The 27,675-nt window shown below is 42.6% G+C and overlaps 1 protein-coding gene across 4 annotated transcripts; it reads right to left on the reverse strand.

Moving 5' to 3' along the window:
• On the reverse strand, positions 1-27,633 carry tp53bp2a (tumor protein p53 binding protein, 2a). Of its 4 annotated transcripts, none has more exons than XM_010744995.3 (21): positions 27,518-27,633; positions 27,042-27,200; positions 16,952-17,099; positions 15,795-15,908; positions 14,279-14,349; positions 13,778-13,879; positions 12,630-12,804; positions 12,281-12,462; positions 12,002-12,166; positions 11,717-11,755; positions 10,120-10,167; positions 8,677-8,860; positions 6,326-6,448; positions 6,043-6,164; positions 5,524-5,932; positions 3,459-4,318; positions 2,555-2,692; positions 2,322-2,455; positions 1,940-2,106; positions 1,640-1,839; positions 1-1,237 (listed from the first exon to the last, which is right to left on the reverse strand). In XM_010744995.3, the coding sequence occupies exons 2-21, from the start codon at positions 27,066-27,068 to the stop codon at positions 1,196-1,198; spliced, it is 3,450 nt and encodes a 1,149-aa protein (XP_010743297.3). In that variant the 5' UTR covers positions 27,069-27,200; positions 27,518-27,633; the 3' UTR covers positions 1-1,195. The 4 variants fall into 4 exon arrangements, with proteins under 4 accessions (XP_010743297.3, XP_027133324.1, XP_010743305.3 ...); XM_027277523.1 differs by lacking the exon at positions 27,518-27,633 and adding an exon at positions 27,309-27,465; XM_010745003.3 differs by lacking the exon at positions 11,717-11,755.
• Positions 27,634-27,675: the final 42 nt, after the last annotated feature.

Here is a 27,675-nt window from a genome sequence, read left to right on the forward strand (position 1 = left end):
CCGAGTACAAAGTGTTTTATTGTAAATGTCTGAAATACTACAGTACATTTGTGGTTATAGTCCTGATAAAAGGGCTAAAGAAAAAAAAGTAACAAAAATAAATATCTGCATTCACAGAGATGTGTGAGGAGCTGAGTTTTGGGAACTCATATTGTAGGAGTTATATCCTTTTTTATTTGTATTTTTTTAATTTGATTTAGAAATTGTCTGACTTTACAAGATATTGTGTCTTACTGATTACTACAAAAAGTCAAGGTTTCTTCTTGCCTCCTAACATTACTGTATTGTCATGGAATGGCTGTAATAAAATATTAGTCATATTGCATGACCTCTCCTTTGTCAAAGGGCCTCTTGAGAATTTGAAAGTCCATTTTCACAACAAGATCAACGCTACAGTAGCAGTTCACTAGTATCTGTGACAAAAATACATGCATACACAGTATCCGTGGCATCTCAACCATGTGCCAACGCAGGGAAGCAGACTGGCTTTGTGGGTATCATAGACCACAGAATGAACAGCAATAGATCAATCGAAAGCTTCATCACCGGTTTCCCACCTGTCATTTCATTTTGTTTAGTCAGAACAGCGGTGGTCAGAACTGAAACTTTACACCTCCAGTGCAGTTATACAGAGGCACAGTCACTCAACACAGATGACGAGAAACAAGCCCCCAAAAGATTGTCATGGTTATAGAGCATTTCAAAAGCATCATCATCATCCACTCATTCACCTCATGTGATGTAGCGCTGTGTTAGAAAACAACTGAAGGCCCGGACAACAAGTTTTAAAAGACTATTCAAAAGTGTAAAAATCACTTTCCAGCAATAAAAATACTGCTTGTTCTATTTATATCCCACCATTTGAGTTTCTGTCCGTTTAGAAATAGTTTCAGACACTAATTACAAAAACAACCAAAACAGTGGAATAAAAGGAAAAACAACAGCAATAGTGTCTTAAGTACACAGTACACAGTGTGGCCTGGAAAAGCAAAAGAAGAGGGAGAATCCCTCTGTTGTAGATACAGAAAAAGTGCCAGAGTTCAGAGTTGATCCTTCATATTGTTTGGTCTGTCCTTGTCTCTTCATTTCAGCAATGTCCTTCTCTTCCCCCGTCTGTTAAAGCCTGTGTGTGTGTGCGTGTGTGTGTTTTGGAAAGTTCTGGCAGGCTGGAATGTGCAGCAGGGATCTTTGTGTTTTAAGCCAGGCTCCTCTGTCTTGGCTTTATTCTGGGGTAGAGCTGTTAGAGACAACAAGACGACATGTCAACAATGCATTTGTACATAAAGGCCTCTACTTAAACTTTATTATCATTATTTATTTATTTTTAATTTAATACACTGAAGACATGCACAGTTTCACATAAATAACAAAACACATAAATTAACCAAACATCACGAATGAGTGACTGCAGTTTAATCACTCCCTTTAAAACTCAGTGCACACAGGATTCCTACCCAAACTCAGCTCAACAGCTTGAGTAACAAGAGCTCAGCAGTCTGTTCAGTCGAACCTTTGGGACTCTAAATCTTCTGTTTGACCGCAAAAGCTGCAGTCGTATGTAATATTACCTGCGAGACAACGTTCACTTAACACTTGTTACGGTTTCTTGTTGTTTCAGTTTTAGTGACTCATGACTCACCCCAAGGAGGTTGCGGGGAATGTAACCATCGGTGTCGCCCATGCGTGCCCACCACCATTCAATCTCGTCCTCGTCCTCTCTACGGATGATGGTCATACAGTCGCCCTCGCGGAACGACAGCTCATCAGGGTTTTCGCTATTGTAGTCCCAAAGACCGTAGACCACCCCCCTATTCATGATGCCCATCTTCTCTTGCACACCTGTGGATCAATTAAAATTTAAATAAAAATAAAAAAATCAGCACAAAAAGATTTCAAGCATAATGTACATTAAAAACAATTCAAAGTAGCTTTCACTGACCGTAGAGGAACTGAGAGCACTGGGTGTAGCCTTCCTCCATCTCCTCACATTTATCAGCAGCAGTCTGCATGTCGCTGTAGGTCATAGCAAACACTGCCGCACCGGACTCCACAAGGAACTTGCACACTTGCACATTGTTGCAGGATGCAGCACAGTGAAGAGGCGTCCTGTGTTACAAGTGGGAAAGGAAAAGGAAGAGATGGCAAGAACAGAGGAAAAGGGAGAGGGTGATGAGAAGTGTGAAGGACAACACCGACAGCTAAAGACTGAATGTGATGACTGGATGGATTTTCATGAAATCAATCAAACATATAGAATCCAGGCTCCAGGCTCTGATCCAAGAATCCAACATGAACCATCTCAGCGGTGAGCTTGAACTTACCAGCCATCACTGTCAGCAGCGTTGACATTGACGCCAAACTGAACCAGAAACTTGACAATCTCTGTATGTCCAGCACAGACAGCATTGTGTAGAGCAGTGATGCCTTCATCGTTGGGTTGACTGGGATCCTCCACCTAGGGAGACACACAGAAATATACATCAATAATCTTAAATATTTATAATCTATGGTACAGTACTAACAAAGATCGCAAATGTGTCTTGAGGAGTCTTACTTCGTAGATGATTCTCTGGACCAAGTCAAACTCTCCCTCCAGAGACGAGTCCAACAGCAGAGCCAGCGGGTTGAACTTCACCCTCATGCCGTGATCGATGCGTTCAGAGCCAGGTTTGCGCAAGTTGGTCCTCTTTCCCTGAAGACACAATCATGATGGTGCATCACAAAAATGATCTTAAAACAGCCACGACACAAAGAAGAGGAATGTAAATGAGACTACACAGTCTCATCCTGACGTCTGTCCCTGCTGAGCTGAAAGCATTTGCTCTCTGTTGTGTTCAATCTGGACGGAGAGAGCAGGGGAGGGACTTATTTTCCAGCTCTACGCGCATCACTAATCCAGTTTACAAGCTCAAGCAGTGAGAAACACATTCATTTCTCTAAAACCTTGATTATGCAACCAAATGGGTCTGAAATGGACGTTACAAAAGGAGGGAACCGAGGGGGAAAATGGGTTATTGGTTTGCTTTTTAGGGGTAAAACCTGCTGCCTCACCATGAAACCCACTTAAAGGGTTTCATTAAGAGATTAACAACAAGAACATGTAAACTGGTGTTTATTTTCAACACAGGGGGCATGCAAATAGGGCTAAAACGGGGAGGGTATCCGCTTAGTGTAAGCAGAATAAGGTGCATTTCTCCAGGAACAATAGAAGTACTTGATGGGGATTATTTGATGATGTAACATCGGATCGGGTCATTAAAAGGTAGAATATGCACTAAATGTATGATCTGCTCCTGAGAAACTAACAAGCAGACATGTGAGGGGATTTAAAAACACATGTAGCACAAAGGCAAACAAGGGAAATCTATACCGTGCACTCTGATCTTTAAAGCCACAAACAACACAACTGAGAGCCACATAATAATTATGATTCAGCAGTTTAAGACGGTGAGTCATACCGGTGGCAGAGTGACCTGGCCTGTGACCTCAGGTGCCTTCATGTTAAAGGTGTCCTCTCCCAAGCTGTCCTGCTCTGCTCCGCTGGGGTATGGGGGTGGCGGGTAGGGGGGGAACTCCTCCAAAAAGCCTTCTGGAGGTGGAGGAGGCATGTTGGGCATTGCGTCCTCCATGCCAACAGGGGGTGGTGGTGGGAAAAGGGCGTCATCTGGCCTGGGGGCTGGGTGGGATGGAGGAGGAGGGGGGATAATTTGCTCAATCTCTGGGATGACGAATGAAGGTGGTTTGGTCTGTTCAGCGGGGGCTGGAGTGGGGACATTAGCACTTGGGATGTGAGATGAGAGCGGGCCTCCCTCCAGAGTCTGTCCTGTCTCCGATGGGTGGTTCTCTGCGCCACTCAGGGGGCTTTGAACATGTGGCCCCTGTGATCCCTCCGCTGCCTTCTCTGCTTCACCAGCGTAGGTGGGAGTGCTTGGTGTAGTCACAGTGGTCTCCATAGCTGCCAGTGTGGTCTTCTGGTAGAGGAGTTTCTGAATGTTGGGCCCTGCAGGACCCTCTGGTTCAGTGATGGAGCTGCGTTTCTTCAGGGGCCTCGGGGCGTTGTAGAGCTTCTTTCTTAGGGCTTCCAGATCACCATCACTCTGATGCCTGTAGGGGTTGGAAATGAAGGGAAGCAGCTTGGTTGGGCTGAGGGGTCGAGGGATGCGCTCAGTTTCTGGTGGAGGGCCCTCGGACTGGCTGGGACCCATGTTGTTGGCTCCACTGTGGTCTACCTCAGATTCTAGGGCAGGAGAGCGGCGGTCCAGGTACGGGTTCTCTGGATGTGGGGATCCTCCACCTGGGATCACTGGTTTACCGTACACTACAAACAAATACAAGAAACAAGAGTGAAGACCTATTGGTTTAAATACCAATACCCCTTTTAAAACCTCATCTTAATAATCTTTGTTCTTTATCCCAAAACTGCTTTCTTGGTCTGATTTTTTAATGACAATGAGCCACATTACTGCAGCCCAAGATACTGCTTGTGGTTTTTTGCTATCAGAAACCTGCTGTTAGGAGACGTTTTTGTATTAAATATGAATTCCTGCTTCAAGGCAACACTGGTCAAGAATGTTCATCTGATGGGAACATTGATAATAGATGGACTTGAAATACTGTTCTGGAAATCTTCGAACTTAAGCTATCAAACATTATACGCTGCACACAGACATAACCAACTACTGGCCATGATGAAATCACTATTTTTCTTTTATACACGAAACACCATGTCAGTCTAAATAACTTTATAATGCATTACTAGTACATTATACTTATACTGGACTTCTTCTATGCCAATTAAGACTTAGTACACCTATTTACACCATCATTTTCATCCTGTTTCTCTTAAATGTATTATAAAATAATATTCTATTCATTTCATAGAGTGTGTGTGAATTACATGAGAGATCCTGCACATTCAAAGCAGGTACAGTTGCCTGTAATTCTGTTTGTAAAGAGAATGATGTAAGATGTAACAGATGGCTTAGCCTCTCTAGCTGCTCCTCTGGTCAGTGGTGTGTGAATATTTTCTTGTTGAGTATGTAAGACAGCAGCAGCAGGGCAGGTTTACCTTGAGCATACACAGTGAGTGACACAAGACAGTACCTTTCTTACTCAATGTTTAGATTTGATGTTTTTTTGTTATTTTAACCCAGCATTAGTCTTCAGATTTCATTCTACTAAAAAGTATATTTACGTCAGAGGCTGATCTAAACCTCAAAGACTGGCATGTGTACAGATACTCTTTGATTTTGTGTGTTCCAGTGGATTTATGTTTAATTCAAAATGTGTCCTATTTCTACATGTAATCTATCTAAATGCACTGTGTAACCGAAGCTTTCTATAAGACATGATCCTCTCAGGTTATATTAATCAGTAAATGTAGAGACTAAGAACAAAGAGAGGATGTGTTCATGCTCAGACAGACTACTACTATTGAGTTTAATATCCTGGAACCCAAAAAAGGATTTGTTTCAGCAGAGCAACACAGTTCAGGCAGTAAATTTAAAAGGTGGGTATTCTTACCACTTATAAATCCATTGGAGCGGCTCTGAGATCTGTTGAGAGCGCCCTGTATACCAGGCTGGAAAGGCTTTCCTGCGCCAGGTTGCTGTGTGTACATGGAGTAAATGGAGCTGGCCGCTAAGGTCTGAGGCTTACTCAGGCTGGAGTCTTTGGAGGATGGCAGCTCTGGAGTGAAGGGCCGTACTGTGGCTGCAGGTGGAGTGTCCTGCTTGGAGGGTAAGGGGAGTGTCTGGCTCTGTGAAGGAGGGAGGGGGCTGCGGCCCTGGGCAGCCTGGGGCTGCTGGCTCTGGGGCTTGGCTTTAGGGAAGGTGCCGGTATTGAGACCTGCTTTGCCATAGGGCATGACACCTGGGCCTTTCGGTTTGGTGGGTACAGGAGGAGGCACCTTGACTGGAGCCTTGGGAGCAGACTGGAAAGATGAGAGGAGAGAGAGATTAATTAGACGCTGTGGTGAATACCAGCCAAAAAAAAAAAAAAAAAAAGAAAATCTGATTTTATCCTAGTTTTGTTCCTTCTCACCTGAGCGTCCCTGACCAGGTCATCACTGCTCTGGTTTTTGCGGAGGGAAGTGGCAGGAGCCTCCGTTGGCTCAAACATGGAAAATGGACGCACCTTCTTGTCCCTCTTCAGTTCCGTCTCATCTAACCACAGACCACATGGCAGTAATCAGTTTTGTCTCATGTTCAGACAGTGTGATTCAAACACCAAACAAAAGCCTCTTTGGAAGCTTGTCTTCACAGTTATTGAAAGTAATTTGCAGCGAAGTTTCTTTAGAAATGCTGCATGCATGCACGTCTCTTACCTTGCTCTGTGGTAGAGTGGGAGTGAGAGGTCATTCGTGGCAGTGTTGAAGCTGAAACATGACCGTTGGTGTTGGATTCTGGACCTGAAGGGCTCCAATCTGCCAGCTTAGACGGCTGAAGACCTGGAGGACCCACAGGAAAAGCGAGGCAGAGAAGAAAAAGAAAATAGAGACAGGGAGTGTTTAAATGTTAGGATGTACCACAAATACAACAATAAACACAGATAAACACAATGCTCATAGCTGTGTCTTCTTATGTGTGGTAGAGTCACAGAGCAAACAATCATTCTGACAGAAGAACAGTAGATTTGTTGTGTTTTGTCCCAGCCAGTGGCAATGCATGTCCACAGACACTCACCGTCAGATGAGCCACAAAAGAATCGGTCTCTTGCAACTAGCAAGATGAGCATCACATTTCGAAATGGTAAAACATGATGACCCATTGCGATACCCGAAGACTCTAGTTAAATGCTCCCCATCAAGAGGTGTTGTACAAATACACCAACTTACAGATTTTGTGAACAAGATCTGATTGGGTTGGTCAGAATACACACAGGATGTCAGTTCAGCTGAAGGTTATGTGTTTGTTCCAACTGACCCATTTAGAGCAGCAGAAAAAATAACTGAGGGGAAAGCTCAGACACGCTTTAACAAACAGCAGCAAAACAAGCAAACAGACCTGCTAAGAAATGATCAAAATATCTCAGCTTTCCAACTTTGTCAGTGAGAATCACTCTCGCGAAAAAAATAAACACATCGAAACGAAGCTGCTGAAAAACACACATGCACGCACACAAACACGAGTGTGTACCTTTTCTCTTAGCCCGCAGCTCTTTCAGAGGCTTAAGCAAGAACATGGCTTCTGAGGAAGATGCATTCGAAAGACAAGAAAAACAAAGTAGCCTTAGAGCTCCAGATCTCCCTTTGCTCCAGACATGCTGTTGGCTGGACCCGGGCAAGGGCCCCCCTGAGGGGCCACACAGAGACTAGCACAGACCCCCAGGAGCCTGCCTGAAAATATGCAGAACGTCCCTGCTAGAGAGGAACTGAGAACTGGGTGTACACTAAAAGCACAATCCTCTGCATCTCCGCCCATCTCTATCTCTCTTCTTCACATACTGCAAATCAACTCAGCATGCAGAAATAATTGCGTGCAACATCATGACAGACTGTGAAAAGCCTGTTACTTTTACTTCCTGTATGTGGAATCTCTTTAAATAGGAAAAACATGTGCGGATGAGGAGGTGAAAGAGGGAAAGAGGGAGTTTCTTTCTGCTGTTGTTTTGTAATGACTAATTTTGGTGTCAGATCATTAATTTTTAATAACCTGAAGCACACTGCTGGCCTACTATCCACTGGGGGACTGATTTAAAGCAAAGAGAGACCGTATGGAGATGGAGTGTGTGAGAAAGAATTACTGTGTATAGGACAGTGCAGAGAACATCTTTAAATGTAAGATGTTGCTCTGATCCGGCATGTGTTTGTCCAGACTTTGTTCCCCTCCATAACTAAGCACATGTACTTCTGCAGTCCAAAGGGGGAGTGCTGGTGCAATAAGAGTTTAAAAATAATTTATTTGGTTTATGTTATGGAGTGCGAAGAAGCTACTCTATAAAGCTAACTTTTATATCAAGCATGCTGTGTCTCTCTAAATGTCTCTGTAAATTAGTGCTCACCAATTGATTGTTCTGATTACAAGGCCATGAATAAGAACCAAGCAGAAGAGACCACACCGACCTACAGTGAGCAGTCATTTAAAACATCTGAGTTTGCTCGTGTATAAATAACTCCCTAAACACAGCTAAGCCTAGTGCAGTGTGAGCTGAGAGGAACAGTGGTATAAAGAGACACACCATGGCAATAAGAACACAGTTTCACTCACTGCAAAACGTATTATACAGAACATCTAAGCTTTTCACAGAAGGTCAGGAGAGCGGAAAAAGATTGTGATGTTGAGGCTCAGCAGTAATAGGTCACAACACACCATCCACGAGGTAACTAACTACCTTCTGAGCTCAGAGTGACATCGCAACCAGCCGGTGTCCCAGACTCCTCTGCTCCTGCTGGAAGCAGGACAGTCTTATCACATTTTAATTTAAAAAATAAAAACATACTTAACTCCATGGCGACATACACAAAGAAACACAGGGAACAGTAACTGAGAATTCCTCGTAGTTTCCATTTACACAATCTATTCAGCTGAATAAATTCTATATTAAATGACAAAAGGGACAAAGTGAGGGCCTGCTGCCAAGTGAGCCCCAGTGGAGTTCTAAGTGATGGTCAGAAAGGAAAAAGTTGAATTAAAAGGGTCAAAGGCTGCAGACAGTGTGCGGTCTCTGACTGCTCACCTGTGCCGGCCTTGCTCTGCGGGTTGTTGGATGGTAGGGTGGCAGTGCCGTCTGGGTAAGCTGGTTTCACAAGCATGTCGTGCCTTACTGGGCCCCGAGGCATGGTGGATGACTGGATGTATGGGCCAACCGCTGCCACACGAGACGGACCTGACTGCTGTCCAGCTTGGCCATCAGTGGGCACCTGTACAGTGAAAGAATAGAGGAGAAAAAGAGCAGCAACGGTCAATGAGATTAATCTAAAATATCTTGTATCACTGTAGACAGCAGAGAGAGAGATACAGTATCCAGACACAAATATATAGAGATAACAAAATGGTAACAAAAACTTTATCTGATGTTTTGATAATGATACCAAAAACACGATATTAAGATTGAGTATCACAGAAAGCATGCTTAAATGTTTGTTAATAGTGAGGCACTAATCAACGACACTAAAAAAGTCTTTAGCAGCTCAAAAACAAAAAAGGATGATGGGTGAAAAGTGGTGAGACAAATTTAACATTCTTAGATCCTTTAAACAAGAGGGGTAAAAATGTAGGTTTGAAGGTGGCACTAGAGCTGGCCATGTGGTTACTCAAATCAAAACGAACTCTAAGATTGTTGCGCAGTCTGACCTGTGGGTGGTCATTACAGTGAAACACTCACTGAGGCTTACTGCCATGAAGTGGAACGCAGACCTGCTGGTGGAGCTTGATGATAGGTAGGGGATCAAAGTGATTCAAGTGATTCATTCTCTGAATCCTAATATATAAATATCTGTGAATATCTATATTTCTAATATACTGGCAACAAACAGTATTTGGGATATTTTATCCTGGGCCAAAACGTTGGAATGACAAACCGACATGGGTATCTTATGAACTCAAACTGGTATTTAGTTTTAGTTACTACTGAATAACTGTATTAGTTCAAGAAAACACTACTGTTATAAAAGCTTTTTAGAAAACATGTTGCAATGGAACATCGTGTGGTTTTAATTTATACTTATTTTAAAGCAGCTACGATGGATATGGGCTTCCCACCTTGGACTGGTGAGTCCACACACATAGTACCTCTTAAATCCATTAGCTTAATTTGACACTTAGTTGAAGTCAAACGACAGTAACACTGTCATAGATACAACATTGTACTCAAGAAATGAAATGCCTTTATGCTTTCCAAACCCAACCAACAGACATTAACTTTCACTACAACCTTGGTTAAGTTAACCGTCTTTCAAAATATAGCTCAACCCTGGACAAAAACGTGTCCTACAGCTGATGACGTTATGACAAGCTGTCCATCTGAAACAAGATGAACATGGCTCACTGTGTTTGGGTCTGAATAAAAAAACAAAACAAAAAGAAGAACTAATGAAATCTGACTTGCCAAGTCATACTTAGAGATCAGTCCAAGAAGAAAAGAAACACATATGTTCAGCTCCAATACTAGTTTAGTTACCTGAAGTTGTGTGTCTTTTGAAGCCCTCTCTTTACCAGGATATCCATTCTTGAAAAAACAAAAAGCACAAACATGCAACAGCAGTTCAAAATACCAAATAATCCCCTTTTATTTCTAATCTGAAACGAGCCTTTTCTGAGTGCTTCCTGGGATGACGCTAGGCTGGCAGCTCTCAGACTACCTCTCTTCAGTCAGTATGGCACTGATACGTGCTTGTTGGGTGATGTCAGCCAGACATTTGCTGTTTGGTTGGAGGAGAGAGCAGCTTGGATGGAGTGTCTTTGTACTGGTGTGAAAAAGGCCTACTCATTATGATTCCAGGCAGGATGTGGGTAAATCCCCTCCTCACTAGAGTCTATTCAGGCCTTCATCTCTAAAACACACACACACACACACACACACACACACACACACACACACACACACACACACACACACACACACACACACACACACACACACCTTTCTCTGTTCTGTTCCTACTTTATTATAAATGTCAGGACATTAAAAGTTGGGCTTCAGTAAAGTTAGATTAGGGTGCAAGTTGTTCATGTATCTAAATGATTTCCAGCAAAGCTTCAGAAGGACGTTTCAACATTAATAATTTATGATCTAATTTGTAGGTCACTTATACATTACATATGCTGCATACTAGAGAGGTTTTTGTATCTACAACACAGAAAAACATTTTTGATGGCACAGAATACAAATTTATGAATCAGCATTAAATCATAAAAAACAAACTTTTTTTGTGGTTAATTGGTTGAATGTTAATTTGATTCGAAGGAAGAAAGTTAATAATGGAGGCCAATGAAACACCCTAATTATGTCTGAGATGAAAACATAATTAAAGGAATTACTGCATAGAGGACAGAGTAAAATGACGTGTGTTATTTACGAGGGTGAAAACATAAAATCATCCATCACCCAATCACCATGTTTTTGTTTTGGTCACCCTTATGTCCTTGCTCTCCCTACGCAAGCATTCAAACTCAAGCAGTGAGTATGTTTATGTCCCTTCCTCACAGTCTGTTGACTCTTATATACAGTCCCATGGCAACCTGTGTTCAAAACAACTCCTGGAAAGGGAAGAGAGGAGCAGAGGAGCATGGAGACACCAGGCAGCAAACTCGGGCCAAAACCTTAACAGTCATTAGAGCTTGAACAAAGACTGCATTATTCAGCTCGTTGATTAGTACTAGGTGTTGAATCTTGTCATGTATTTTATTATGAAATGTGTTTTTCAGGAAGTAGGCTGTTTGCCTACAGTGAATTGTTTATTCGCCTTTTCCTGTTTCTGTCAGGAGTGCAGCCAGAAAAGATAGCATCTCCCCTGACATTCCTGCCTGTCAGCCTGTGCTTATTACTCCTCGCTCATCTTCAGGAGTTGTTTCACAGCTTAGTGAAGGAGTGGGAGTGTAAACTTTGTGTAAACTGGATGCAACTCTGTGACATGATCAAAACAACGATCAATCCCCACCAGTTATCTCAGAGAGAGGGAGCAAAGGTTCGAAGAAAAAGACGGACAGGAGTTGACTCCTTCGAGTGAGGGGGTCCCTAGGTTTTCCCACACAGAAGATAGGTTAAGGGGCCTTACGTTGGCATGGGTGAGCTCTGAATGCCAGGGGATCTCAGGCTTCCGGAGGTAGAAAGAGATACAAACAGCCTTTATTATGAGGCCACTAGGGGGAGCTCTGATCAAAACCATGTCCAACACTTATTTGCAGATATGAATAATAACAACCTGACAAATTTTGACAGTTACAATAACAATTAAAGCTAAGTAAACACCATTCACAAAATATAAAAAGGTATATGGTTATATGATATGCGAGGAGGTTCTGTGAATGTTTTTATAATGTTGTGGTGTGATCATACTTACAGGCAAGTTCTCCTTCTGCTGCAGTGCTGCCTTCTTCTTCCACAGCCGATCTCTGAGCTCACTGATCCGTTTATCCATTGAAACCACCTCCAGGTTGCGCTTGTTCAGACTCTCTCTCTGCTGCTGCAACTTCGAGTTTTGATCCTGGTTGAGTTTGTTCCTCAGCTGACCAGCAAGAAGGAGAGATGGTTTGGAACATTTGTGCTAATTTAAAACTACTAATTTGAATATGTCTTCTTTTTTGGTGTACTTAATTTAGTAAATTTTATTTCTGCACACCTGTAGCTCCTTGTAGAGACGATCTAGTTCAGCCACAGAGCTCTGGTTGTCATTGAAGTTGTCCATTTTGCCATTTTTGAGCAATTCCAGCTGTCGATTGAGCTCTTCCACCTTGGATGCAGCCATCACAAGTTCTCTCTGCTTCTGCTGGAACAGGTTGTTCATCTGCTCTATTTCCTCCACTGGAGAGAGATGAGGAGGAATGGGAGGTGGAGAGAGGGAACAATAGGTAGAGAAAGTGAAGATGATGAGAGACAGGTAGGTGAGAATATCATGAAGTCAGGAAGTCAAAGAAAGACAGTGTCCCAGTGTATTAAAATCAAATCATGCGTCAAGTCCTTGAGCTTACCTAGTTTACCATTGCTGAGGCGCTTCTGCTCCACCTGGCCCTTGAGGGCCCGGACCTTCTTGAGCCGAGTTTCCTGGTTCTCGATGTTCTCTCGGAGGCGTTGAAGCTTCTCCTGCTCAGAGGCCTGTTGCTGCTGACGCTGCTCCTGCTGCTTCAAGTAGCGCAGCCGCTGCTCCTTGAGGAACAATAGGGAACACGGTGCATAGGTCAGTAACGTAATCAAACAAACACATCCCTTAACCTTCATTTATGAGTGTGTTCTTGTCACATTTTATATCAGCATGTCTAGTTAAATAAGGGTAAAGAAAACATTCTGTGGAGTCAAACAGTCTAAAACTTTCAAAATCAATAGTCAATCTTGAACTCATGACAGAGCTCTAGCAAACAGGTTCTAAGAGAACAACAGAGTGTCTATCCAGAGCTGCTCATGTGATGTGTGTTTGATTGTAATGCCGGTTTCGTACTTGACTTGTGTACGTGACCGCTTCACATATTTTTTCTTGGCTTGTTATATTATCCTCCGGCATACAATATACATAAAACTGTTAAGTCTACAGCCTGCAGGGCATATTTAAGCAGGGCCACAAAGAGCAAGGCACAAGTTTTTCTTAAGTTGTATTAATATAGTATATAGCACACAGCATATGCAGCAGAACAGAAACATTTTAAAAAGGTACATCAAAAATAACCCAAAAAATGCAGAAGAGGTAAAATGGTCAGCCAATAATTTAATGATATCACAGCAGTTTTCTGTCTTTCCCGCTATCACCAATAAATCATGAGCAAAGTAAGAAACAAGTCCGAAGCAAGACAAAAGAGATCTTCAAATACCAGATGAGTCTTGCTCAGTGAGAATCCAAAACATGCAGCTGTCTCAGGCTTCTCAAATTCTAAAACACTACACCTGCAGCCATCCACAATTCATCTCACCTGTCTATCACAACTTTCATAGACTTCATTTTAAGACTTGTTTTAGTACCGTTGTTTTGTGCATCATCTCCCCACTTTCTCCTAATAACACCCTCTTTAATCTTGCTCCATTATTCTAGCTTTTCTTTTCTGACTTTCATCTTCACCACTTAACCTCTTCATCCCCCGTATGCAGCATCCCCATCTCCCCTTTCATTTTGAACTTCTCCTTTATGTACCTTGGAAGCGAGGAGCTGTTGTTGAGCTTCAATCTGTTGCTGTTGTCTAGCAGCCATCTCTTGTAGTTCGGCCAGTGTCATGTCCATGCGGGGTGTTGCCACCTGGTCAGGGATAAATCGCATTAACGACTAACATTCACAACATAATAATTATATAAACGGCCTTGAACTGAATTAAATAGTACAAGTGAAATGTCTTGTTGGTGATATTATAATGTTATTCTGCTTAGGTGCAGTAAAAAACCTCTCTAAGTGAGAACAGTCCAGGGCTTTCATTCTTCTTAAATTAAAAATAGAAAATAAAAGTCATAGGTTAACATATGCAACACTTTTGGCAGTATGCACAAACAAAAACCCTATAAATATTAAAGTTTCAAAGATGTTTAAATAAAATATTTGACTGAATATTTCATGAGGCTATATCTCTTTTACTGACTAGTTTTTTTCAGCATCCTGCTGAAGATATTTCAAATTGTCTAAAGAGAAAACTTCAGAACTCACCCCATTCTCCATTCTTCTGTCCGGAGGACCCTTCACTCCGTTCCTCTTCGGCTCTGAGCCTCTTGACCCTCCTGCGAACATGACAGTAGACATCACAATCTACAGTAGAACTTCATCTAAAGCGACTCCGTCAGTTCAGTCGAAAACCAAGAAACTGCAAACTAAGCAAACTACTGCACTTTACAGACAGCTGTGAAAAATGACTGGAACTTCCCCGTGCCTTGTTGCCTGTCACTAACACTCTGACAAACAAAAGGTACACACCTCAGGCTTTCTCTAGACTTGCTGCAGCACAGGGTTTAGATTAGTAGAAAGCTAGGCAAAACTGACTGGCTAGTGCTGAATGATCTTAGCTCTTCTGGGGAGCTGGAACAACTGGGATCAGTGCTCTGTGTGACTTGCAATAATCTCAGGATTTAACCTAATACATAATCGTCTGGTGGTGGGTCCCACAAATGTGTGTGTACGTGCCTGCATGTGTACATAAATGCACTCATGTCCAATCATGCTACTGGCATTTGACAGCTGGGAGGTGGGGGGTCTTGCAATCCAGATCCCATCCTTAAAGCCTTGGCCCATGACCAAAGCCCTTTAGCTTGTATAATGGTTTTAGATGACCCTTGACATACAGTGTCCACGTTAAACACATGCACTGGTTAAGTGTTAGTCTGAACAGAACATCATGTTAAGCCTCAATAAGGGACATTATGACATTTAGCGAGAGATTACTTAGCTAACTCAATTCTGGAGAGAAAACATTTTGTCCTCTGACGTGGTAAAAAGAAAGATGCCTGTGCAGCATCAGGAACATTTACCTGAGTCAAAACTACAGGCAGAACTGAGTACAACAGCATTTCCATTAAAAAAAAACACACACACACCACAAAACAGGTGACAAAAGGTACCCGTCCTCACAGAAAACGTTAATGCAGAACTGCGTTGCAAGGACTGAGCAGAACTGTGTGGGAAAACAAGAGCAGGCTAAGATAACAGGAAGGGAAAACAGGAACGTAATCCCTGGGCCAGACTCAAGCTGTGAGGGGTAAAAGGGCTTAGTTATGCAACTTGGGGGCTGAGAGGATAGCGCACGACCAAAATACTATTATAGTTTTCTGTGTTCCTAAGAAAACTGAAAACTAACAGGCTTATGACGATGCGACTGTGACACCCTGCACTCAGCCTAGTCTCAGACAGTACGGCTAAATAAGGCTTGTTTGAGGATTTGACGCATGCTAATATAAAACCCTTTCCTGGAAAAAGGCAGCCTTAAGAGTAGTAGTGGAAGAGGAGAGGTGACCTGGTTCATTCTTAAAACAGGCTGTTGTAAATGTAAACCTCTCTTTTATAAATGCTTAACGCCGGAGGTAAGTGTATGTTTAGAGGCTGTAGGCATTTTTGGAGTTCACCATGTTAGCGTCAAATGTCTTTTGAGCCCGTGACCCATATGTGAGAAAAAGTGACCTCAGAAACTCTTGCTTGTATGTCGTCGGGCTGTATGTTGGAGATGGACACTTACCCGATTCCCTGCTAGGAGCTCGATTGTGACGCAGAAAGAAGCGCACCTCTGCCCTGTGTTGTCCCCATCGTTGGAGCACGTCCAACATCCTCTCCCCGTCACCTACGGCTCGCTCTGCAGATGTAATACATTACAACACGTCAGCGCTGAGGTGTGCGGTAAAAACACACCCAGAAAGTCAATACTACAAGAAGTCGAATTAGTTTAAGCCTAGAAGGGTTAAAACCTGTGACAATACCAATGTAGGTTAATGTGCATGTGATGCGTTGTGAATCCTGTCCAACCAGCATCATCAGCGCCATCTGTATCAAGTTGATCTTTCCGAGCAATGACCTCAGGGAAAACAAGTGTGATGTGTTGTCAATTATTCTGGCTGGTATTGAGCCAAAGGGCTCATCAGCCATTTCTCAGACATTTCCTTCACCTGCTCAAGACCATTTCATTACACAAATGGACTGACACATTACATTCAAATAGAGGTCAATGAAACAGATTTATTATAGTAGCATGGCAGCAGAATAAATCAGTAATAACTGTAATATTTAGGGCTTTAATAGCCTTACATCTCAGTTTAATGCAAAATGCCACCGCTGTGTTTTGAAGGCGAGTCAGCAGTGAGTCTGTAGTGAGAAATGGCTGCAAATGAGAATCTTTTCAGCAGTTAGCAGCCTCTTTTCAGACTACTTGTGGAAGTACTCAAACACAGCATCACCATGGAAACAGCCACGAAGCCTGGCTCCTTGAGTTTTGATTCTGAATACCTTGTGACGCTGAGAGATGGGGGAAAATGGGGAAAGCTTGAAAGCTCAACCCCCACCGCCTCCACCCCCACCGCTCCCACCTGAGAGATGGGAGCTGTCTGGGTGCTTGTGTTTGTAACAGGGATTATAGGCTTCGCTTCATTTGCATTGCAGACCCAAAAGAAATAAGCCCTTCGAAAAGACCAAGCAGTTGACCACACAGCTAATCTCCATATATGATCGACTCCAGAAAAGCCATTTCCTTCTAATTAAAAGGAAGACAAAATTGCACAGTGTCTCCTGTCCCTTGGCATACAGCCATACTCCATAAACAAAACAGCATGTGACTGAAAAACATTGTTCATTGCGTGTAGATGGATAAGGATAACACTGGGTTGAACTGGCACCGTCACTCACCAGATCCGCGCCACATCTCGGACAGGTGGCAGTCTGTCTCCCCCGGCTCCTTGCACAACTCCACCACGTCCCGGCACAGTGTCTCCGGGGTAACGGGAACCTCAGTAAAATGCTGGTCATTGTTACTGAGGTATACTGTCAGGAACATCTGGGGACAGGAGGAGGGAGGGAGGGAGAGAGAGGCAGATAAAGTTAGATAACGACACAAGATAAAGTATCCTGGTGGCCTTGGTGGAAACAGAGTGAACATCATAATTCTCTGTAATTGGGGTCTTATTTCCCCATGGTTCAGTGTGTATGTATGTGTGTTATATTTGGCACCTGGTGTGCAAAAGAGAGAACAGCGATGAGTTCAAGATGTAACGACAGAAAGGAAGAAGAGTGTTCTCTCTCGTTTCTAAGGCTGCAACACTGGTGCATTTTTAAGACTTGCCTTAATGATCATCGTGACTACCACTTCTAACGAAAGAGTAAAACTACTGGTACATTTTCAGATCAGTTTAATCGTTTATTTCAGTTATTAGAGAGAGACTCTGCTGCCTGTTTTATGATATCTGACATTGAATGAGGTTTAATTCCTATTTGTTCACATGTCACACTGATTTGCTGGATATTCACTTATTCATCCACACAGCTGATATGAACGTACATTGGAAAGTGGAGAAACTATTAATTAGAGTATCATTGAAAGCTCTTTCATGGTTCCTAATTTATGAAAGATACTGAGCAGTGATCTAAGAAGGTGGTACAAGGCGTGCGCCGACATTTTAAATTGCTGTCACATAAATGCAAAGCGGTGCATGTCTGAAAGGGCCTACAGACGGCAGTATCTGTTTCCCAGCCCTCATTCCTCTGTGTCAACAGAGAAATCAGAGTCCTGCTTTCAGAACTCCATTTAACCCCACGCCATCTAACCGCTAACTAGTGTTGTCACCACTGTGATCCCTCTACACACACACACACACACACTAAATGTCCTTGCAAAGCACTCTAAAGAGGGAGACCACTGAGGACTCTGGAGACACTGGATTTGTATGTCAGTGTGTGACTGACAGATGGCAGAGACTGGTTTAGAAAGAAAATGGACTATCTCAATGAAGCTGTCACTGATAGAAGTGGAATGTGAAAGCCTTCAGCAACTTGAGCTGTACAGAAAATTGAGCTGTCCAACAGCAAGCATCCAAAAATGGAGCCATTAAAACTTAAAACTATGACAGCTACTTAAACATATAAAAATATCAAATTTTCTCAATACTTATGCTATACTTAGTCCAGTTTAAAAAAATAACGTATGTCAAACTAAAGCCATCACAGACTTTTTTTAACTTATAAATACACATTAGTGAGTGAAATGTTATATTCTGCCGATGTGTTACTCTACAAACACTGACAGTAAACCTGAAAGCCTGTCTCTGTGTAATCATATACAGATGTATGCTAAAGAGGCTTTTAGGGTCGTGTTGGAATACGCAGCTCTCTGTAATCTGATCACACGTTAGCGGTGAGAGCTTTGATAAAGCCATCATAAAACCAATGTTATAACGTGGGTGTCATTGGGCATGACACTACTTGAACGCAATGAGAATTTCTGTTTAAGCCGCAGGTCTTGGTGCGATGTCTTCATGGCGACTCCAATAGGACAGCAGCAGCATGAGAACTAGAATAGCCTGGAAAGTGTATAATTGTTAAAATACTACTTATTTACTAAACCTTCAGGTAAGACCGTCGGGTTTTTCTATTCTCAGCACGCTGCTGTGAATGTCTGCAGGGGCAATGGTGGGAACATCAGGTCAGTGGGGTCAAAAGCACAAAGGGCTTGGGGGGGTGGGGGGGCGGCACGCATGCAGAGCAGCTGCAGCCGTGGTGCAAAAACAAAAGTATTTGTGCTGCTTTTGAACTGTGGGGTGCAGTGAGCAAAAGCACAACAGCCTTAAAGTTAAGTGGCTTTATTCCCCTTTTCTTCTTCACATGAAGCTCAATGAGTGAGTGGGCAGGTGACACGTTTCCTCTGGAAATCTCCTTAGCAACACACACACAACCAGAGACGGTTGGTTTTGTCTCGGTGATGAGGTACGGGTGGAAGCAAAGGGTAGTGGTCTGAGTCAGAGGACCTGATTGAATCGGTTTGTTCCATAGGGATGTAAATGAAAGATCCCCATCAATAGAGTGAATCAGCAGTGAGTCATCATTGTCAGTATTCTACCGTACAGAGAGCTGTAAACAGACATTTCCCCCAGGGTTCGTCACTTCCACAGAAGACCTAATAGCTCTGTGGTGCAAGACCACCCCGGAGAACAAAAGAAAAACAAGATTTTTCCGATCCTGCTAATTAGAATAGTTTTATTGTTTGTGGCATGTAGGTGAGAACTATACTGGAATCAATTGACATAATAAATGACTCTGTTAGAGCTGCTACTTAAAAAAGAACCGGTGTCAATTTCCTGTTGTCTTGCCTTTAGCAGAAATGCCACTAAGAGATCAGCGCAGAGCAGCTGACATCATCACAACTTCCCAGCAATGTAGGACATTCAAATGACCCTGTTAATATTTGGAGAGTGAAAGAGAGACAACAGAGCGTGGGGGGTGGGAAGAGAGCAGGACTGAAAAAAAGTGAGAAGACAGAAACACCGGTGGGAGGGAAACGGAGTCTTGGGGGGGGGTCGCAATCCCTACACTGACGGCAAATTCTCCTCAGCACTAAAGTTAATGATCCAGGGCCACCACCACCCAATCCCCGATCTGGATGAGTTAGCACTTTGCCGCTGACCTTCATCCACCTAATGCATGCGTTCACTGCGTATGGGCTAGGAGATTGCACACGTGTCATATATATATACACATAATTAGTTAAGCTAATGAGGCTAAATTTAATTATTTTTGCATATCCTAAATTGCTTTAGGAACACTTTTTGTCATGAAACACAACACTGCTGTCTGAATTAACACATATGACTTTGCATTTAAGAAGACAGGAGATAAAGTCTTCACTCCATCATGTCCAGCCCTACTGCAGAGCCTCTGCGAGCTTGATTAAGTGGGGGAAAAAAAGACTGCCGTAAGTGGTCTTACCTAGACAGACAGGGTGAGAAGAGAGCCCTGTTTTGACTCAGCCAGACAACTTGAGAGTTCATTAAATATTCATAGATACAACAGCGAGTGAACTTAAAACAGCTCAATGACTGCTTGATGGGCTCATTTCAAAATAGGCAGCAGCACAGCTTACCAGAAAGTATCACCTCAGGTAACCTTACGCACAACCAGGGAGCGGTACCTGAGCGGTACCAATTTGGATCGTACGTGACAATGTTTTGACAAAAATGTGCTACGCCCGGCCTTGTGTCTATCAGCGTAGATGACAGGAGAAACTGCTGAGTTGCACTTCCTTCCTCTCTGAGACAGGGCAAAGAGATCGCCCCGGGGAAGGAGAGGGGGGGGACGAGCTGCCTTTGCTTCTGTGGTTCACTGTTATAGCAATAGATTTCTAATTCCATCACAGCATCAACTAAGTCAAAGCTATCTCCCAGGATCTGGGACTGGTGTGACAGCTCAGAATTGAAAACTGACAATTATGGCCAGCGTAAAAAAAAAAATGTGGCTGTTAACATTGCAGCCTTTGCTGCAGATATTGCCAGAACAGAGCAGCTATGAGGCTTGGTCATTGTGGCTATATCTCAGGGATTAAGTTAATCCCCTAAATAAAAATATAGCCTTTCAACAGACTACTAGCCCAGCATTACAATAGTAAGCTTAATAGCTTGCAGCTAGGCTACAGCCACTATGTTTAAGACAGAATAACCTTTTAGGTAACCAAAGTCCAGGTTTTACTGTTCAGTGTTAAAATTAGGTACTGCGCAATCTCGAGAGTCAATGGCACACGTTGAAGAACATCTGCACAGCAACACAGATATGATTTTGTGTCTCAGAGATTAAAGGCTGCAACATCAAACCGGCAGACACATAATAAGAAAACATCAAGAGGAAGAGAGTGTCTGCAGCTGGCAGTGTGTACTTGACCTGCCCTGCCCTGGCTGAGAGGTCGAGAAAGAGACTTGGAAATACAAAGATACGCTATAAATGTTGTTCTGGGTTATGGAAACAGATTTCTTTGCCATTGGCTCTGTTCCATGTGGAGTTAAATTAGCTGCAGTCCCTGTAGGGGGGTCTGGAGCTATTCTGAGATGTACTGTATACTGAAGATATCAGCTTTAAAGCCTACCGCCATTAAGATGCTGATTTGGCCCTTCGCTGTGTAATTTGGATCCTTTCTCCTATTAAAACCAGAGGGGTCCTGAAGCAGATGCCATTGATTGCAGGCCTGAGGGGAACAGGCTTTTCAAGCCTCTCCAGTTGTTTAGAGCGAGGACTCTGAGATGACTTGAGTTTAAAGATCAACACCGTACCCGCAGCCAATTACAGGAAGGAATGCTGCGTCGGTGTGTGTGCGGCACTCCCACTGATCATTCAGATAACGAACATGCGCACTACAGCAATAAAGTAGTGAACATAAACAGAGTAGTTGGCAGGAAAATTGTTGGAAATTGTTGTTGAAGAAAGCTTTTAAATGAGTTAGATGAATGATCCTTTGGCGATGTTACTTCAAACTGTCCTACCTTGACAATTCACTCTCTCCTTGTCAGGGTCAATTGTACTGCATTAATCTCTCAAGATGATTGTCCAAATGTAATTTGTCACATATTGAGTTAAGAGTGATCAAAACTGTCTGCCACTGCAGTTTCCACACAAGGGATTGTACTGTAATTGAATTACTCTGCAATATCAGGATAACTAGCAAATGAAAGCCCATCCTGTCACTGGGAATTCACGTCAATACGACTAAAAAAACAAACAAACACACCCACAGCAACATCGGAGATGATTTATTATCTTAGTTAAATTAAACATGTTCACTAATGTTTTCTGTAACATCAGCAAGTTATTGATTTTCTTTCTTTTAAAATGTAAACTTGCCAGTGTGTTTATTTTTCCTACAGGCTCTGGTGCAAACTGGAACTGCAGCAGCAAGAATAATTAATCTTAAGACTATTTATGTCACATTGTTCATAAAAAGACAAACTCATACCTCAAATTGTGAATGTAAAGTTTTAAATCTAACTAAAATACGGTACAAAACAAACTTTTTACAAGCGATAGCCACAAAATGTTTGACATTGTTACACAAGAAATAACTTGAATTTATGACTCAGTTGTCAGATATGAGTTTTCTGTTGATCCACTGATTGTGTAACCGTTCACTGCATCTATTTCAACTCCAGTAAAAAGTGTTGTGGCAGGTTGTGAAGAAGCCTGCTGTCTGAATCGGTCATTGCAAAGGTTGTCCTTTCATACGTAATTCATGGGCATACAGAGAAACAAAACAGGCTGCTACTGTCTAATAAATGACATAAAATATGTTTTCAATTTGTTATAATGTTACACGACTCTCAAATAGAGAACCTGTAAAGCCGTGTATATTATATTGTCATCACGATCGCAGCTTGACCTGATTACAACCTCCTGCTGAAGAGTGAATGTTAAAACCATAAATATTAATGAATTATGTTAATTTTTTGTGGGTGAAACAAGTAACAAAATAATAAAAAGAGCACAATATCTGAGAGTGCTGTGTAAAACACACCAATTAAGGTAGTACAGTTTTATTCATCATTGACATCGGTGCCTTGAAGGGGCACGGATGAAGTCAGATCAAGTCAGGCAGACAGGATTAATAAAATAGGGTTTGGGATTGAGCACCACTTATACACAATATCTGATAATATTTTAAGGGGACAACTGGGATAATGGGTGAGGTAAGGCATGGGTGACAGGGGGGGTAAGACAACAGGGGCCATATCTTTGACCATGCCTGAAGGGTCTCACCTCAGGGGCTGCGGGACCGTCTGTCCACACACACTTTCAATTATAGATATTGCTGTGGTAAGCGAATGAAATCAGCTAGGTCTTGTTGGGGGAGTCACCTCTGAATCTTATTACAGCAAGTTTGTAAGACACTGCAGCATCATCTTCCTCTGTGTGTGTGTGTGTGTGTGTCTCGGTTTTCTCTGCCACGGCTTCAAGGGTTGACACAGTTCCAGCATAACAGTCCTTCAAAAAGTCGAGGCAGCAGAAAACTCCCCAATGGCTTTATGCATCATTCCTCTCCGTCTCTTGTTCACTCTCTCTCGCTTTCTTTATACCGCATTAGGGGGATGAGGGGGTGAGGGAGAAAAGGTCAGGGGCAACAAACGGGAGAACGCAGGGGGAATCGGAATGCACAGTAGCCTCATTCAGCTGCAACATTTAAAAACAAGCAGGTTTTACAAACACACCGAAGCTGCAGCAAGCTGTGACTCTTCGATCGGGACAACCTCTTCACTCTGTCTGCACTGCAGTACTTAGCCTATCACTTTATAATCTGCACTCTCACGACACACTTCCATTGCTGGTCTACGTGATGAGACGGTCCCTACTTTGTGCTTATCTGAGAGATACGGGAAATGGCGAGGCAAAATGAAGCAGAGAGGGAGAGGATGTATCTTTTTTTCAGAACCCTCTTGACAGTTGGATAAATTCATTCAGAGAAACAACAAGGCTACAGCGGTCTAGTCAAGTGAAGGCCATAACAGATAACAGAAGCTGGACTAAATTAACTTAAAGTGCTATATAAATAAATAACTCACAGAGTAAAGAGTGAAGTGTTCACAGAATTGCGGAAACAGTTTATAGGAATTTGCTGAATGCAAAACACTTATCTCATACTGGAAAAAGCCAAGAGGTACTGCTTCAAAATGTGGTATATGCAGTAACTGGCATTCAGAGGAAAATGTGGTGTTTAATCTTTCTCATGCAAAAAGAGACCTGAAGCAGGAGGCAGAGTAGATAAATCCCTTTTCCAGGAAGCTTTTTTTGAGACTCTGGAGCATTATCCATGTTTTTACCAGGGTCTATATTTAGCTCTGATTGGGATTACTAACACTTAAATGTCAATGACAGCAAAGCTATATCGCAGAGGAACATCAGTGAATGATAAAGACGGGGTGTAACAGCTGTGTTGTTGTCTCATCACATGCAAAAAAAACAACAACAACTAAATAAAGCCACTGCTTTCCGATTGCAGTCTAATTTACCTTATCTTGATGGCTCCTTCAGATGTGGAAGAAGTGCAAACAGGATGGCACTAAAGAAACTTTAGATTCCTGACTGGTTCCTCAGTTCAGTTCCTGAAACTATTTAGTCAAAAAGTGCCACAAACCTGGCTGATTTCCAGACCACCCTGGGTACACTTCTGAACCATGGCACCCCTGTTCCCCATGGCTAGATTCGTGTTTCAGCATTTGACAATGCTGTCACAATGCCCTTGTTGCCCTTGCTGCTTGAAAAGGGGGCGGTCTTTCTGGAGTTGTAACACTTTAATGTGTAATTCCACTTTTCATCTGGGCTGCTCACAGGTGTGAGTACGTCAATACCTGCTCAAGTGACACTAGTCTAGTGCTTCCTCCCAGAAACTAGACCAATGTAAAGCTGGTATTGTAGCATTAGTGAGTTGCACAGTGTAACAGTATGCACCCAAACCAATTATTTATCTTCTCTAAAAGATCATCAATTATTCTCAGCAAATATTCTTTGTTCTGCCCTGTGATGACTAAATCAGCCTTGCGTACAAATGTTACAATACTACTGAAGACAGAACATACCTCCCAACTTGCTTACAATTGAATTATTATTATTATTTTTTTTACACCACTCTTTTCTGCCAATACTCCTTCATAAAAAGTGAAAATATTACCCTTGAATGTCCTTGGCTATCACTGACTGTCTGCTTATGTAACCACCACATACTCTCCCACAGAGTAAAAACACAAAGTCTGTGACGGCTACAGCAAAAGCCTACTCAGGTTTCTGTTGACACACGCAGCAAAATCAGGCTTCCCAGAACATCACCTCGTTTTCCCACCATCATCAAGTCCGGCAACACTGAGATCTGCTGGTGTGTGACTGAGACATGATACAAATGTGCAAAGAATGAAAAACTTAATAATGTGGGCACACACAACGTTTATCTGCTTGAAAATCTACAAAGCAACCTAACGTGTATCATGGGAAAGGAATGAGGAAGTGATGTCCCTGCAACATTTGAAATCCATCCAATAATCAAATATTTTCTTTTACGCTGCAAGAGCAACAAAAAGTACACCAACATGAAATATGGACTAATAAACCAAGCAGAGAATGTGGACTTAATGCGGCGTTAATAAATGCCTGGTTTAAGCAGAGAGATAACAGTAAATCAGGGGTAAATGACGAGCATCCCTTATCAGGCTGCTGCCACAACACAGGCATACAATGTGCTCTCGACAACACACTGTTAAAGAGTCCCTACAGCTCATTGTGTTCAGGAAACAGTGACCCCCTATTTACCATCGCAGCCAGCAATTACGACACTGCATTCTCACTACCCCCGAGCCCCTGGCCTGTACAAGCAGGGTCATGGGTTGTGGGTGTTATTTCTAAGACAATACCTCCCATCAGAGATGGCTATATAGAGGCCATTTTGTGTTTATCAGGCGAACACCAGACACTGTATCTCGTTCAAAACAAACACACATATATATTCTCAGGTGACAGACTCGGGATAAAGGGGGCAGTCCTCACATACGACCTTATAAAGAATCAGATCATGTATAAAAACACGTGGGGGTGAAAATTTATGTTGGTGTTCAGAAGAACAGAGTTTGGTGATAACAGATGATTACGTGTTAGTAGCAGACTGAGGTCATGCACCAGACAGGAGTCATCCAAAGACGACTCTGTCTCCAAAGGTAAGATGATTAATTCCCTGATCAAGCCGTTTTACTGGAAGCACGGGTCTTAGCAGAGAAGAGGAGCATTCGCAGAACCGGAGTATATTTAAAACAGAGGATAACACTGTATTTTTCATCCCTGTAAACAAAGTGTAAATGTGTGTTCTTATTGGTTACACAAAGACACATAAGCAGACAAACTGAGACAAAAACACTGAGTAACACGGTACTAACAACCAATAGTGACTGTCTCTTCCCCTTAAAACTAAACATCCTGGCACAAAGTGCTGAAATGGCATTGATTTCAAAGCGATTAGTGTATTACGCGATTATTTCACTAACAGGTTTATCATTTAAGTAACCAAACTCTCTCCGGTACCAACTTTTTAAGCATGAGGCAGCTTCTCTCTGATTTATATCATTATAAAAACGAACAAGGTAAACACATCGGCTTGAGTTCTGGGAAATTGTGATCGACCGATTAATAATGAAGCCATTTGCCATGACATTCTTCTTTAAAACTTTGTTCCATTACTAGCAAGTAACCTACTAAGTCACAGCAGAGAAGCAAAACTGCGATTACTTTTATTAAAAAAAACAACAAAACTACTTTTATTTAAATTTGTTGTGAAGGTTCTTTGACTCATGCAGACCACAGCCCCGATGCGCTCTCTACACACATGAAAGATGCTGAGACACAGACCCTTGTACTGCAGCAAAAGCTATAGACTTCAATGATGATGATGGTGATGACATGGCAAGAGTCCAGAGAGGAGTTTAGTGCCAGCCAGACTTGGCAGGTGCCTCCTGCTTGTTGTGTGATCGGAGCAGGATGGATGTATATACACTAACAAAGCGTACAACTGCATAAAATGAATTAAACAGTACATTACAGTCAGGTACACCTCAACTGTCCCAAACCTGGACATTAGATCACAACATTTTGACGCAGAGGACATTGTCTGCTCTATATTTAAAAGGTAAAATAGGTAAGGTGTATGTGCGCAAACATATCTCACAAAGCAAATATATGACGTTATTTATTTGCAAACACAGTCTATCTCTCTTACACACACACAGCTTGTCACACAGCTATTAAACTTCACAACACACGCCTGGGCTGCCTCTGCACTGGCACAAAGTAGCAGCCGCATCAACTTGCCACGTCAATTTAAATGTCCAGGTGATTCCCAATGCTTAGCACAGCGTGGATATAGTGTCGAAAAACGGGCAATATTACGCCACAGGACAAGGTTGAAACTTGCAGCTGAGTGAATAAAACATGAACTCACCGGCATCATTTTAGCTTCGTACCGCATTTAGCTAACCAACAACAGCATGAATTTCCACTGGCAGTTTCGACGAAAGCTCCGGGACTGGCGATCACTTCAATCCTGGAGCCTAAACCCGCGATGGGCAAGGCTACTTTCTCCTGTTTCGGGGGTCCTGTTCTGCATTAAAAAAACAAAAAAACACGTTATTTTATGAATTCAATCCAAAAGGAAAACATCCACAAATAAAAACACACTAATGTTTATCGTGTGTGCCGTGACGCGGACCTGTTGCAACAAAATAACAAGGCCTTCACGACAAAAGTTTCCGTTGTAGTTCTCAGAAGCATCGCGTAGAACTTTCAAACGGCTGGTCGCGAGCGCAAGGCACTACTTTTAAAAAAGGAAAAAAACGCTCGCGCTTCGTGAGTAAGCTAAACTAATTATAAGTCTATAAAACAATAATTTAATACGTTTTTTTTCTTCTCTTCACTCACCCTAGGACGCGTAGGTAACCAGCCCGAGATCCCGTTGACTGACAGGGTTGCTCGATAGCTCGCAGCCTATCCCAGAGTGACGTATCGGGAGGAAACTCACTCCACTTTGGAATTCAAGCCCCGCCCCGTCCTGAAACAGAAAACACCCCCACCGGCTA

Source organism: Larimichthys crocea, chromosome III (assembly GCF_000972845.2).
Source record: "Larimichthys crocea isolate SSNF chromosome III, L_crocea_2.0, whole genome shotgun sequence".
Lineage (NCBI taxonomy): Eukaryota > Metazoa > Chordata > Actinopteri > Sciaenidae > Larimichthys > Larimichthys crocea.